This window comes from Panthera onca, chromosome A1 (genome assembly GCF_046562875.1).
Source record: "Panthera onca isolate mPanOnc1 chromosome A1, mPanOnc1 haplotype 2, whole genome shotgun sequence".
NCBI classification, from domain to species: domain Eukaryota; kingdom Metazoa; phylum Chordata; class Mammalia; order Carnivora; family Felidae; genus Panthera; species Panthera onca.
The window spans coordinates 28,670,183-28,686,712 of NC_138339.1; the positions used below are offsets into that span (position 1 = coordinate 28,670,183).

General features: G+C 37.0%; 1 protein-coding gene across 3 annotated transcripts in view; it reads right to left on the bottom strand.

Moving 5' to 3' along the window:
• LOC132680740 (UDP-glucuronosyltransferase 3A2-like) overlaps nucleotides 1-16,530 on the bottom strand; it is a 46,500-nt gene that overhangs the window by 28,772 nt on the left and 1,198 nt on the right. For 2 of the 3 annotated variants that reach the window (XM_078444858.1, XM_078444857.2), the window contains exon 2: nucleotides 7,894-7,995. In XM_078444858.1, coding sequence (XP_078300984.1) covers nucleotides 7,894-7,995 — 102 coding nt within the window. Of the gene's footprint in view, nucleotides 1-7,893; nucleotides 7,996-14,164; nucleotides 14,277-16,530 lie in introns of all 3 variants that reach the window. The other variant, XM_078444861.1, reaches the window with a different exon arrangement.

The window sequence follows — 16,530 nt, forward strand, 5'->3', positions numbered from 1 at the left end:
CCATCAAAACCCTCGAGGAGAAAGCAGACAAAAACCTCCTTGATCTTGCCCGCAGCAACTTCTTACTCAACACATCTCCAGAGGAAAGGGAAACAAAAGCAAAAATGAACTACTGGGACTTCATCAAAATAAAAAGTTTTGCACAGCAAAGGAAACAATCAGCAAAACTAAAAGGCAACCAACAGAATGGGAGAAGATATTTGCAAATGACATATCAGATAAAGGGTTAGTATCCAAAACCTATAAAGAATTTATCAAACTCCACACCCAGAAAACAAATAATCCAGTGAAGAAATGGGCAAAAGAACATGAATAGACACTTCTTCAAAGAAGACATCCAGATGGCCATCCAACACATAAAAAACGCTCAACTTCACTCATCATCAGGGAAATACAAATCAAAACCACAATGAGATACCACCTTACACCTGTCAAAATGGCTAGCATTAACAACTCAGACAACAACAGATGTTGGCAAAGATGCGGAGAAAGAGGATCTCTTTTGCATTGTTGGTGGGAATAAAAACTGGTGCAGCCACTCTGGAAAACAGTATGGAGGGTCCTAAAAAAATTAAAAATAGAACTACCCTACGACCTGCAATTGCACTACTAGGTATTTATCCAAGGGATACAGGTGTGCTGCTTTGAAGGGACACATGCACCCCCATGTTTATAGCAGCACTATCAACAATAGTCAAAGTATGGAAAGAGCCCAAATATCCATCAATGGATGAATGGATAAAGAAAATGTGGCGCATATATATATATATATATATATATATATATATATCTTTACCCAAATATCCATTGATGGATATTTGGGCTCTTTCTATATATATACACACACACACACACACACACACACACACACACACACACACACAATGGAGTATTTCTCAGCAATCAAAAAGAATGAAATCTTGCCATTTGCAACTATGTGGATGGAACTAGAGGGTATTATGCTAAGTGAAATTAGTCAGTCAGAGAAAGACAAAATCATATGACTTCACTCATATGAGGACTTTAAGAGACAAAACAGATGAACATAAAGGAAGGGAAACAAAAATAATATAAAAACAAGGAGGGGGCAAAACACAAGAGACTCATAAATATGGAGAATAAACTGAGAGTTACTGGAGGGCTTGTGGGAGGGGGATGGGCTAAATGGGTAAGGGGCACTAAGGAATCTACTCCTGAAATCACTGTTGCACTATATGCTAACTAATTTGGATGTAAATTTTAAAAAATTAAAAATAAAATTAAAATAATAATAACAATAATTAAAAAATTAAAAATTAAATGGGATTAACAATGGGGAGATGAAGATGTGAGTTGTATGGGAACTTTCTGTACCATCTTTGCAATTTTTATTTAAATACAAAATCATTCCAAAATGAAGAAATTATTTTTAAAAATAAATACAAAAATTAAAAGGCTACAAACACACACACAAAGAAAAACATGATCTAACTATAAACTGTCTACAAGAGACTTTAGGTCCAATGATACAGGTACACAGAAAAAGATATTCCATACAAATAATAATCAAAGAAAGCAGATGAGCAAATATCAATCACAATAGACCATAAATCAAAAAATATTACAAGACAAAGAAAGATATTATATATCAATAAAAGATTCACTACAGCAAGAAGATAAAACTATCATAAACACATATCATCTAATGAGAAACCACAAAATATCTAAAGCAAAAGCTGGCAGAATGGAGGGAGAAACAGATAGTTCCATAATAATCATTGGAGATTTCATACTCCACTCTCAATAATGGACAGAAAAACCAGAAAGAAGATCAGTAAGGAAATAGAAGACTTGCACACAAGACTTGCACACATTGATCCACTAGATGTAACAGACATATACAGAACATTCTACCTAAGAGTAACAGCATACTCATTCCTCTTAAAGGTACCTGAGACATTTTCCAGCAGAGACCATATGTTCAGTCACAAATAAGTCTCAACAGATTTTAAAACATAATTACCCCAGGACATCTGACCACAACAGGATGGAGGTAGAAATCAACAACAGAAGGAAAACTGGAAAATTTATCAATTATGGTAATTAAACAACATATTTTATATAAGCAATGTGTCAAATAGAAATCACAACAGAAATCAGAAAATACTTAGACAAAAATAAATATGAAAATACAGCATACCAAAACTTATGGGTTGTACCAAAATTAGTACTCAGAAGAAAATTTACAGCTATGTTAACAAAGAAAGTTATCACATCAATAACCTATTCTGCCACCATAAGATATTGGGAAAGAAAGTGTATTAAATATAAAACAGAAGGTAGAATTAATAAAGATTAGGGGAGAAACTATTAATTTTGGAAATAAGAAAAAACAAGAAGGAATCAATGGAACCAGAGCCAATTCGTTGAAATAATGAATAAAATTTACAGACAAGGAAGACACAAATTACTACAATCAGAATGAAATCTTACCACTTGCAAGGACATGGATGAAGCTAGAGTGTATTACACTAAGTGAAATAAGACAGTCAGAGAAAGACAAATACTGTATGATTTCACTCATATGTGGTATTTAAGAAGCAAAACAGATGAACATAAGGGAAGGAAAGAAAATGAAAATAAGATAAAAACAAAGAGGCAAACCATAAGAGACTTGTAACTATGGAGAACAAACTGAGGGTTGCAGGAGGGGAGGTGGGAGGAGAGCTAAATGGGCAAAGGGCATTAAGGAGGCACTTGTGATAAGCACTGGGTGTTATATGTAACTGATGAATCACAAAATTCTGCTCTTAAAACCAATACTACACTATATGTTAACTAACCTGAATTTAAATAAAGTATTAGAAGAAAAAAAAATAAATGAAAGAAGTAACACCACTAATGACCACACAGAAATAAAAAGGACTATAAATGAATTCTATGAACTGCAGATGCTAAAAATTTAGACAACATTATATGGACAACTTCCTGGAAAGATATAAACTACCAAAGTTAAGTCAAAGAAGAAAAAGACATTCTAAATAAACCTATAAAGAGGAACGGTTGTTTTATTTGGGTTAAGTACTCAGAATCTCCTGTGAAATGGATATCCAAAATATAAAAGAAGATTGCACATGTGTCTCTACACACTAAAGACACAATACACAGCCTTAAAGAAGACTGTCCTTATCCTCTAGATTTTCAGACATTACTGATCATGACCAAAGCACTAATTCACTTTTCTAAATGCACAAAGCTGGTCTTTTTTTTTTTTTTTAAGTTTATTTATTTTGAGAGAGAGAGAGAAAAAAAAAAAACAAGTGGAGAAGGGGCAGAGAGAGGGGGTGACAGAGGATACTTACCTACAGGAAATATCCCAATGAGGGGCTCAAACTCACAAACCATGAGATCATGACCTGAGCCGAAGTCAGATGCTTAACCAACTGAACCATATAGTTAGTCTTTTAAACAAGACATTCAGTAATATTTTCAACTCTCTCATCAGTCTTAGGCAGCAAGGCTCATAAAATACCATAATGACTTACTTAAACATGTTCAAATTGAAATACATGAGACATGGCATGTTCTGGCCATCAGTCAAACAAGAAGGGAAATGCCCATTCCAGTCCCACTGCTGACCGCCATAAAAGCCCAAAGCCACCCTCTTTTTCCTGCTCTCTCAATGTACTTTTGGACCACCTTGGGAGTTGCTTTACTCTCCCCTAAAAGTGTCATCATACTAATAATAAACCATTTTATAGCCTCTTGGTATATATGTAAGGCCATATGTCTTAACACCCAAACCTAACTTTGGGGTGGGGAGAGACATGCTGACTCTCAGATTGGCTGAAACAATTTAGGAAGAAACAATACTAATTTTACCCAAACTCTTCCAGAAAACTGAAAAAGGAACACAACCCAATTCATTCTGAGATAAGAATTTCACTGATAGCAATTGAAGAAAGAAAAAAAAAAAAAACTCAAGAAAATCACAGAACGATGATCCTCATGGACAGAGATATAAAATATTAAACCAAAATTCAAACAAACAAAATATAAAATATATAAAAGAAAAATACAGGGGTGCCTGGGTGGCTCATTCAGTTATGTGTCTGACTTCGGCTCAGGTCATGATCTCACAGCTTGTGAGTTCCAGCTGTGCATCAGGCTCTGAGCTATCAGCACTGGAGCCTGCTTCAGATTCTGTGTCTCCCTCTCTCTGTGTCCCTCCCCTGCTTGCCTCTCTCTCTCCCTCTCTCTCTCTCTCTCTCTCTGTGTATTTATATATAAAATATATTTTGACCAAATGGAATTCAATCCCAGACTACAAGCTTAACTTAACATTTGAAAATCTATTACTGACATTCATCATTTTAACAGAATAAATAAAAAAATCATATTCATACTAATACATGTAGCAAAAGTATAAAATTACACTTCATCAAAGTAAAAATTGTGCTCTACAAAAAGCACTCCTGAGACAATGAAAAGTCGCGAACTGGGAAAAAATATTTGCAGGGCTTATATCTGGTATTTTACCATATATATATCCCAAATATATATCCAAGATATATATATATATCCCAAATATATATCAAGAGCACTGAAGACTCAATAATAACAAAACAAAGAACCAATGTAAAAATGGGTGAAATTTAACACACACTTCACCAGTGAAGATATATAGTAGACAAATAAACACATGAAGAAGGGCTTAGCATCATTACTAACAAAGGAAATGCATGTAAACACCGCAATGATATACAACTAAATACCTACACAAGGAAGGATAAAAGTAAAAAGGCTAACCAAGTACTGACAAGGGTGTGGTGTACATGAAGCTTGCAGTCACTTCTGGTGAGATGCAGAATGTTACAGCAATTTTGGAAACCAGTTTGGCCATTTCTTAAAAACTTAAACAGCACCTAACCTATGGTTCAGTCACTGCTCTCCTACCAGTTAATTCAGAGAAAAGACAGTACCTGTTCATACATAGGCATGCACACAAATCTACACAGCAGGTGTATTAACAATAGCTCAGAACTGGAGACAACACTAATGCCCAGCAACAGCAACTAAAGAAACGCATTGTGTTAGTACACACATAGAACATTATTCAGCAAGAAAATGGAATGAACTACTCATACACACACTATGAATGCATCCAAAAATATTTATGCTGAGTACAATAAACTAAAATATAACACTAGATAATTATGATTCCACTGATATAAAATCTGCATGATGTAATCTAACACATAGGGACATATTAGGGATTGACTGGCAATGGGAATAGAAAGGTGGGAGGCCCCAGAGGGGAGATTGCAAAAGGGCATTAGAAATCTTCTGGTGAGGGAAAAAATATATTTGTCATCTTGATTATGTTGATGATTTCATAGGTACATGTACAAATATATCAAATAATATATTTTAAATATATCCAGTTTATTATATGCCAATATTACTTCAATAGAATGGTTTAAATAATGAATATAAGCAACTTCAGTCTGTGGCCACAAGAAAGTGATAGGGCCATATGGAAATTCTTCCTTTAAACAACTAAAGAAAACCAGACCAAATATATGCTAAAATGGTTTTTTAGACGTTAGACACCAGGTAGCACAGGACATTCATGGATGGCTGGAGGAAGCTTCCAAGATACATCTCATGGAGGAGGCACCCACACCTGGCCTGGCCATCTCCCTGAGTGCAGCACAGCAGATTAGGGGAAGGACATGGCAGCTGGAATTCACAGGCCAGAATACCAGAAAACCAAAAGAGAGCTGTAGGGAAAGTTTGGGGTTGGAGTGTTCCTAAGAACAGTTCAGTTCAAACGTGAGGAAACTACCCAAGGCACAATAAAGAATGAAACAGAACAATACTCAGAGGTTTACAGAGCCTATTTTCAAGCCACTACTCAGGGCCTTGAGAGTTAATGAAGATCTAAAGGAAGTTCCCCAATCAACTAGATGAAGGTGCATTTTTACCTAACTCCTATAACTTTCTCTCTGTTGGTTCTGAAATTCAGAGGGAAAGGTGGTTGTGTTTTGTTAAACTCTATAAACCCTTGAAATAAGAAACTGACCCCACCTTGATAACAGCAGACAAGATCCTGGGTTTTTTAGCTCCCAGGGGTAAGGTGAGCACTACTAGATAGATAAAGGGAGAAGACCTTCAGTCCATTCAAAAGTCTGAATTCCAAGACAGAGCTTCCTTGCATTAGCTATTGACCTGTTCTTCTACCTCCTTACCCAAAGAAAGCAGAACCTAACTGGTTGAAAGGGATGGAATTATTTGGTCATGGCAATGTCCCTCCAGGCAGAACTTCTCATGAGTGCAAGCAAATCCCTCAGAATCAATGATGTAACTGCACAGTCCCCCCAGAAAAAAGAAGAACTGTCATGTGGAGAATGTCTATCTGGTGGATAGAAAGGTATAGCAAGCTCACTTAGGAAAAGGAAAATCCTGTGTAGGCTGGCATCTTACACTTGTGACTTCGGTTATTGATCAGAACAACCCCCATGTAAGCATTAGAAATGGTTTCTACTTCAGTATTTCTGAAGTCATTTATTTAGTAAAGTTGTAAATAAAAACTCTATAAGGAAGTTATCCAAACAAGTAGTTAATACACGTTCAAAAGTTTCAATACTGAGTATTGAATCAGGTCAACAAAAATAATCCAATCACGTGTTTCCTTATTTGCAGACCTCTGCAAAGGTACTGCTGTAGTGAAAAATAAATAATCCATTTCAAAACCTCCAGAATTTCCAGTAAATGGTAAATATTGCAAGAAACTCTGGACTCTTAAAACTTGGAACCAAGAATAAAACTAAGGGAATCCATGAGTCCCCTGAATTGTTGGTAGTTCTGAGTGTGGGTCTGTTTGTTAAAGAGGTAGAGGGTCTAAAGCTTTTAGCAGTTCCTCATTCCCAGAAACCACCAAAATGAAATGATCATGTGTTACAACTACCATGGTTGGCAGTCAAGGCAAATACACAATCAGACTGACAATTAAGGCAGATACAAAGGGACATATATGGAAAAGATATTCAGTGAACAATATAGAACCCAGTCTAAAAGGTGATTACACAATAACAATCTTAAGTTCATCTTCAGAATTCCATACTTGCTCAGACTTGATTTTCATAAAAAAATGCTTAATTTTGGATTTTTTTAAGCTAAAGCTGTAGCAATTCCGAATGAGAAAATCAGAGCTTTAAGTTCCAGATCCACCCAACTCTATTATTAAATTGCTGTGTGAACTTGAACAAATCTTTGCAGTTCTCTGGGCCTCTGTCTCCTTGTCTGTCAACAGAATTGTTGACAAGATTGATGAGCTTCATCTTAGCTAAAATTCTTTGCATTCAGTGACTCATGAACTTGTGACATCACTATGTACAACTCATAGGCAGCCAGTAACTTCTCATGAATACAGGATCATCTCACTGATAGATTTTGATCCTAAGACATGAATAAAAGACATCCTTTTAAAAGCTTTCTTAAATTTCGGGCCTCAGAACAGGATTAGAAAGTAACCTATGAAACAGAAAAAGCAGCTGTCCTTACATAATAGAACCTATAAATTTGGCTGAAGACATCTGTGCAAACAAATTAAAACCATACCACAGAGTAGTAGTTATCAAACTGATCAATAAATAATAATGTACAGAGGCCTGCCTGAGTTGAAGTGACACCTAGCTAAAGGGGTAAAACATGGAGATACAGCATGTGGAGGCCAGACCTACAGAACTTAATATGATAGTCAGCAGGTATCATAAACATACACACACACACACACGTTTTTCCCATTCTGTCAATACAACTAGATCCAGAAAGATTATGTGCTTCACAGTACTATACAAAACACATTGTCTCCCTGGGATAAAAGAATTCAATGATTACTAAAAAACATACCTGGGATTAAAAACTCTTCTCCGTAAAAAAGCATAGTGACATTATGACCATGATCTTGAAGAATCTCAGATACACGGTCCAGTAGTAGATAATGGCTTCCACCTAGGAACAACACAAAATTTCATTTTTGTAAAGATGTGAACAGAGGCTCTGAAATTGATGTGGCAGTTGGGAAATCCATGGTAAGGGGACAGAAAGTTGATGGTGAGCACAGGAAGATGAGTTTCTTCAGCCCCACTGTCTCACTTAAGGTAAGCCCCAGCTGAGGGCTTCTCAAATTTTGACCTGTGGTAATCCTCCATCAAAAATTTCCTTGTGACTCATGGCCTCCATGTCAGTGTGATGAACTTCTCTGCTTAGGCCTCAAGTACTTCCTGATCCTAGCGACATGCTCATTTTAGCCAGGCCTTGTGGAGATACCATGTCCTGAAGAAATAACTGTACTGGTGGAAATTAGGCACACTGCTGTAAATGAAGTGGGAAGGGTTCCTATTGGATAATCAGTCAGCACTCTTTATGGAATCATTCTCCATGTAAATTCATGTTAGAGGGGGAATTAGAAACATGGGATATTGAATATTAGTCCAAGAAATAGTCATTAAAGCAGAAGGAGGTAGATCCACCACTTAGAAACAAAATCCTTAAGGGGCATCTGGGTGGCTCAATAGGTTAAACGTCTGATGTCAGCTCAGGTCATGATCTCACAGCTTGTGAGTTCGAGCCCTGCGTCGGGCTCTGTGCTGACAGGTCAGAGCCTGGAGCCTGGAGCCTGCATCTGATTCTGTGTCTCCCTATCTCTCTGCTCCTCCCCTGTTCTCTCTCTCTCTCTCTCTCTCTCTCTCTCTCTCTCAAAAATAAATAAACATTAAAAAAATTTTTTAAATGAAACAAAATCCTTGAGATTCAAATATATTTAGCAGGATTCCAAGTTTCCAGTTAGGCCTGAAAATTTCTGAACATGAAATTAAGGCATTCAGGATAACTGTGGTCATTAGGGCATAACTGTAAGATCCTGCACATGACAGAGTTAGGCACCACCTCTCCTAAGAAAATTGTGAGATTCTAAGGAAAGAGAAGCTTACTCCTAGGGGAAGTACTGGTTCTATCTTGCAATGATTGTCTAAAACTATGCATCATCAAGGAGCATTTCTCTTGAATCTATGGGTCTCAGAGCAGAGAATGCCCAATCAGGAAGAAAAGAATAGAATTGGCCCACGTTGGAAAGAGGGGTACTTTGGAAGATAACGACTTTGTAGTGATTAGGTCAGCAGAGTGGGATGTATGACTACAGTAATGGTGTGTCTGTGGGAATTACTCTAATTTTTAATTTGTGTTTGTGTTTCCTGAGGTAACACAGATTACATAAAATACAAACCCCTACCTCCTCAGACTGCTTGCTCTAGCTTACCTTTAACCTATGCAAGAAATGGATGCAGGGAGAGGAGAGTTAAGATGGCAGAGAAGTAGGAGGGCCTTGCCACTCAAACACAGCTGTATTGATGTCAGATCACTTAGAACACCCAGGAAATTGAACTGCAGAGCAGCCAAATGATCTCCACATTTGGAGGGATACAGCTTGGCAGGATTGAGGTGGATATGTGTGAATTTAGGGATATACAGTGGCAGAGCATAGAGGAGAGAGAACCCCTTCTGTGGAGAGACAAAAAGGAGAGAAAGAGAAAGGGATTATGAAAGTGCAGCATGGAGTTAGGACAAGAACAAGCTTCTCTGGACTATGGACTTGGGAGCAAGAAGTACTGAGTGTCCCAACTCTTTGTTTGCAACAGCCTTGGAATTGAAACTCAGAGTTTTCAGAAGTGTGCAACTTTATCCAGGCTGGATCCCTGGCTCATGCTCCTGGGGAGGAAACAGCCACCCCAGAGTGCATAGTGTGGTGTAGCAATCTCTGGGGTGCCCTGGGAGAGAATAATTCTCTTCTCAGAGTACTTTGAGATGAAGGGTTTTTGTCTCCCCAAGGACAAAAGACCCTACAGGTGCCAGCCAAAGGCCTTTCATTAGCAGTGGGGAGAGGCTTTACTCTGGAGGTGGGGAGCATTGCTGCACAGTGCTGGGTCCTTTAAGACTTCAGATTTTGAATCCAGCTGAGCACCAAGAAGGTGCAGGAGAACTGTGGAGCAGGGCAAGCTGACTGCATTCTCTATTCTGTGAGGGCTGCCTGATAAGATAGGGTTGAGATCCCTGGTGCAGGGTTGAGAGATTGGAGTGATGTCATTTTCTCCCCAACACCAACACAGTGGGACATTGGAGAGCAACACAGTGGCTCCCAGTGGAGGCAGGACTGATTACACCTAAACCCTCCCCTCCATGCCTGGAAACTGCTTATTTACTGGAGCAAGACTGGCTGACCCATCGCAGCCAGTCTCTCCTCCAGAACAGCACAGCCACCAGCCCCAGGCGCCAACAGACAACTTTTTTTTTCCTCTCTTTCTTTCCCCTTTCTTTTTTCTTTTTTTTCTCTTGGAATCAGGCTCATGGTTTCTGATTTTCTTTTTGTCATTTCTTACCACATATATATATATATATATATATATATATATATATATATATATGTATATATATATATATATATATATACACACACACACACACATATATATACACATACATATGTATATGTATATGTATATCAATATATCTATATCTATATATAGATAGATATACATATATAGAGAGATATATTGATGTACATATACATTTGTATATGTATATGTATATCAGACTTTATTTATTCTCTTTTTGTTTCATCTTTTCTCTTTTATTCTACTTTTTTCTTTATTTTTTTCCTACTCTTTCTTTGGAATCAGGCTTATAGTTTTCTGGGGTTTTTTTTATTCTTTTTGGTTTTCTGTTCTCCACTTTCCTTTTTCTCTTTTTATGGGATCAGGTTTCCCCCATCCTTTTTTTCCTAGCGTTACTTCAACAAACAAATCAAAGCACACCTAGTTGAAGCAAGGAGGAGCTCTGCAAAGGATTGACCAGTGGGATAGAGCAGCCAAAACGCAACAGCAGAGTGCCTTCAACATACACCAGAAACACTTCCTGGAGTGCCAGGCCCTGGATAGTGTATGACTCCTTTTTAATATAGTAGTACTCTCAGATGCAGGACACATGACAGGCTTTTAAAAAATGCAAATGAGAGAAACTTAAGCAAAGTGACAAGCCAGAGGAATTCTCCCCATAAGAAAGGTTGAGAAGAAATCACAGCCAGAGACTTGCTCAAAAGAGATATAAAAAATATATCTGAACAAAATTTAGAAAAATAGTCATAAGACTGATAGCTAGGCTTGAAGAAAAGCATAGAAGACACCAGAGAAATGTTTGACACAGAGATCAAAGACCAAAGAACTAGTCAGGATGAATTTTAAAAATGCAATATGGAGATGCAAAATAACTAGATATAGTGACAGTGAGGATTGAAGAAGCAGAGGAGAGAATAGGTGAAATAAAATACAAAACTATGGAAAATAATAAACCTGAAAAAAAGAGGGAGAGGAAAGTACTAAACCACAGGGGAGAATTAGAGATCTAAGTGATTCCATGAAACAAAACAATATCCATATCAGAGGAGTCCCAGAAAAAGAAGAGCAAAAAGGGGCAGAAGGTTTATTTGAACAAATTATAGCTGAGCACTTCCCTAATCTGGGGGAAAAAAACAGGCATCCAAGTCCAAGAGGCACAGAGAACTCCCTTCAAAATCAACAAAAAAAGGTCAACCCCATGACATATCATAGTGAAACTTGCAAAATACAAAGATAAAGAGAGAATTCTGAAAGCATCTAGGGACAAAATGTCCTTCACCTACAAAGGTAGACACATAAGTTTCCACTGAAACTTGGCAGGCCAGAAGGGAATGGCAGGAAACATTTAATATGATGAATAAGAAAAATATGTAGCCAAGAATCCTTTATTCAGCAAAGCTGTCATTCAGAAAAGGAGAAATAAAGAGCTTCCAAGCAAACATAAACTAAAGGAGTTTGTGACCACTAAACCAGTCCTGCAAGAAATTCTAAGAGGGACTCTGTGAGTGGAAAGCAGCAAAGACTACAAATGACCAGACAACATCACCACAAACACAAAACCACATTGTGTTATCTACAGATAACACAATGGCACTAAATTCATATCTTTCAATAATCACTCTGAATGTAAATGGACTAAATTCCCCAATCAAATGACATAGGGTATCAGAATAGATTAAAAAAACAAGACCCATCTATATGCTGCCTACAAGAGACCCATTTTAGACCTGAGGACATCTGCAGATTGAAAGTTAGGGATGGAGAACCATCTATCATGCTACTGGAATGTCAAAAGAAAGCTGGAGTAGCCATACTTAGACAAACTAGACTTTAAAACAAAGACTGTAACAAGAGATGAAGGAGGGCATTATATGATAATTAAGGGGTCTGTCCATCAAGAAAAGCTAACAATTGTAAACATTTATGCCCCCAACTTGAACTCCCAAATATATAAATCAATTAATCACAAACATGAGTAAACTTATTGACAATAATGCCATAATTGTAAGAGACTTTAATACTCCACTTACAACAATGGATAGATTAGTTAAGCAGAAAATCTACACGGGAACAATGGTCTTGAATGACACACTGGATCAGATGGACTTAACAGATATATTCAGAACACTTCATCCTAAAGCAACAGAATACACATTCTTCTTGGGTGCATATGGAACATTCTCCAGAATAGATCACATATTGGGTGACAAATCAGCCTTCAACATGTACAAAAAGATTGAGATCTTACCATGCATATTTTCAGATCATAACACTATGAAACTTGAAATCAAACACAAGAAAAAATGTGGAAAGCTCTCAAATACATTGAGGATAAAGAACATCCTGCTAAAGAATGAGTGGGTCAACCAGGAAGTTAAAGAAGAAATTTAAAAATACGTGGAAACAAATGAAAATGAAAACATGACTGTCCAGACCCTTTGAGATGCATAAAAGGCAGTCCTAAGAGGAAAATACATTGCAATTCAGGTCTATCTCAAGCAGCAAGAAAGGTCCCAAATACACAACCAAACCTTACAACTAAAGGAGTTAGAAAAGGAGCAGCAAATTAAGTCGAAATCCAGCAGAAGAAGGGAAATAATAAAGACTAGAGCAGAATAAATGACTTAGGATCCAAAAAAGAAAAAACAAAACAAAACAGTACACCAGATCAATGAAACTAAGAGCTGTTTTTTTTAAGAGAATAAGCAAAATTGAAAACTACCTAGACAGACTTCTCAAAAATAAAAGAGTAAGGACCCAAACAGATAAAATCACAAATGAAAGTGGAGTGATCACAACCAACACCACAGAATTACAATTATAAGAGAATACTATGGAAAATTATATGCCAACAAAATGGACAATCTGGAAGAAATGGACAAAATTCCAGACACACACTACCAAAACACAAACAGGAAGAAACAGAAAATTTAACAAGCTCATAACCAGCAAAGAAATTGAATCGATTATCAAAAATCTCCCAACAAATAAGAGTCCTAGGCCAGATGACCCCCCAGGAGAATTCTACCAGGTATTTAAATAAGAATTAATACCTATTCTCCTAAAACTGTTCCAAAAAAATAGAAATGTAAGGAAAACTTCCAAACTCATTCTATGAATCTAGCTTCACCTTGATTGCAAACCCAGACAAAGACCCCACTAAAAACAAGAATTACAGGCCAATATCCCTGATGAACATGGATGCAAAAATCTCAACAAGATATTAATTGAATTCAACAGTACATCAAAAGAATTATTCACCATGATCAGTTGTGATTCATTCCTGGGCTGCAGGGCTAGTTCAATATTCACAAATCAATCAACATGATATACCACATTAATAAAAGAAAGGATAAGGGGCTCCTTTGTGGCTCAGTCAGTTGAGCGTCCAACTTCGGCTCAGGTCATGATCTCGCGGTTTGTGGGTTTGAGCCCCACGTTGGGCTCTGTGCTGACAGCTTGGAGCCTGGAGCCTGCTTTGGATTCTGTGTCTCCCTCTCTCTCTGCCCCTCTCCTGCTTGTGCTCTGTCTCTCTCTACCTCTCAAAAATGAATAAATGTAAAAAAAAATTGTTTTAATAAAAGAAAGAATAAGAACCATATGATATTTTCAATAGATGCAGAAAAAAAAATTTGACAAAATACATCATCATTTCTTGATAAAATCCTCAAGAAAGAAGGGATAGAAGGAACATAACTTAACATGATAAAAGCCATATATGAAAGACCCACCACTAATATCATCCTCAGTGGGGAAAAACAGAGCTTTCCCTCTAAGATCAGGAACAAGACAGGGATGTCCACTCTCACCACTATTGTTCAACACAGTACTGGAAGTCCTAGCCTTGGCAATCAGAAAACAAAAAGAAATAAAAGAAATCCAAATCAGTAAGGAAGAAGTCAATCTTTCACTCTTCAAAGATGACATGATACTCTACATGGAAAACCTGAAGACTCCACCAAAAAACTGCTAGAGCTAATACATGAATTCAGGCAAGATGCAGGATATAAAATCAATGTACAGAAATTGGTTGCATTTTTATATACTAATAATGAAGCAGCAGAAAGAGATTTCAAGGAATTGATCACATTTACAATTGCACGAAAACCCATAAGATACCTAGGAATGAACCTAACCAAAGAGGTGAAATATCTGTGTGCTGAAAACGATATAAACCTTATGAAAGACATTGAAGAAGACACAAAGAAATGAAAAAAACATATCATGTTCATGGATTGGAAGAACAAATATTGTTAAAATGTCTATGCTATCTAAATCTACACATTCAATGCAATCCTTATCAAAATAATACCGGCATTCTTCACAGAACTAAAACAAACAGTTCTACAATTTGTATGGAACCACTAAAGACCCTGAATAGAGAAAGTAATGTTGAAAAAGAAAACCAAAGCTGGAGGCATCACAATCCTGGGTGTTACAAAGCTGTAAACATCAAGACAGTATGGTATTGGCACAAAAACAGACACATAGATCAATGGAGTAGGATAGAGAATCCAAAAAAGGATCCTCAAATATATGGCCAACTAATCTTTGACAAAGCAGGAAAGCATATCCAATGGAAAAAAGACAGTCTCTTTAACAAATGGTGCTGGGAAAACTGGCCAGCGACATGCAGAAGAATGAAACTAGACCACTTTCTTACACCACACACAAAAGTAAATTCAAAATGGATGAATGACCTAAATGTGGGACAGGAAACCATCAAACTCCTAGAGAAGAAAACAGGCAGCAAACTCTTTGACCTAGGGCACAGCAACTTCTTACTTGACATGTCTTCAGAGGCAAAGGAAATAAAAGCAAAAATGAACTTTTGGACCTCATCAAGATAAAAATCTTTTGAACAGCAAAGGAAACAGCCAACAAAACTAAAAGGCAACCAATGGAATTAGAGAAGATATTTGCAAATGAGATATCAGATAAAGGTTTAGTATCCAGAATTTATAAAGAACTTAACAAACTTAACACCCAAAAAAACAAATACTCCAGGGAAGAAATGGGAAGAAGACATGAAAAGACACTTTTCCAAAGAAGATATCCAGATGGCTAACAGACACATTAAAAAAATGCTCAACATCATACATCATCAATAATACAAATCAAACCACAATGAGATACCACTCCACACCTATCAGAATGGCTAAAATTAACAACTCAGAAAACAACAGATGTTGGTGAGGATTTAGAAAAAGGGGAAGCGTTTTGCACTGTTGGTTTGAATGCAAACTGGTGCAGCCACACTGGATAATAGTACGGAGTTTCCTCAAAACATTAAAAATAGAACTACCCTATGATCTCATAGTTTATGGGTTCAAGCCCTGCATGGGGCTCTGTTCTGACAATTCACAGCCTGGAGCTTGCTTCTGATTCTGTGTCTCCTTCACTCTCTGACCCTCCCCTGCTCATGCTCTGTCTCTCTCTCTCTTTCTCAAAAATAAATGAACAAAATAATTTTTTAAGGATATAGTAAAGCATCATTGTAAATATACTCTGTTTAAAAAATAAAAATAAAATACAAATGAATAAAAATAGAACAAACTCATGACCCAGCAATTGCACTACTAGGAATTTATCCAAAGGATACAAAAATTCTGATTCAAAGGGGCACATGCACCCCAATGTGTATAGGAGCACTATAAATAATTTCCATAGCAAAATTATGGATAAAGCGCAAATGTCCATCAACTTATACATACATACATACATACATACATACATACATACATACATACAGGAATACTACTCAGCAATGAAAAAGAATGAAATCTTGCCATTTGCAACAACGTAGATGGAACTAGAGTGTATTATGCTAAGCAAAATAAGTCAGAAAAAGACAGTTATCATATGATTTCACTCATATGAGGAACTTGAGAAACACAACAGATGAACAGAGAGGAAAGGAAGGATAAATAAGATAAAAACAGAGAGGAAGGCAAACTATGAGAGACCATTAAATACAGAGAACAAATTGAGGGTTGTTGGAGGGGAGGTAGGTAGGGAGATGAGTTAGATGGGTGATAGGCATTAAAGAGGGCACTTTTTGGATTGAGCACTGGCTGTCATACCTTAGAAATGAATT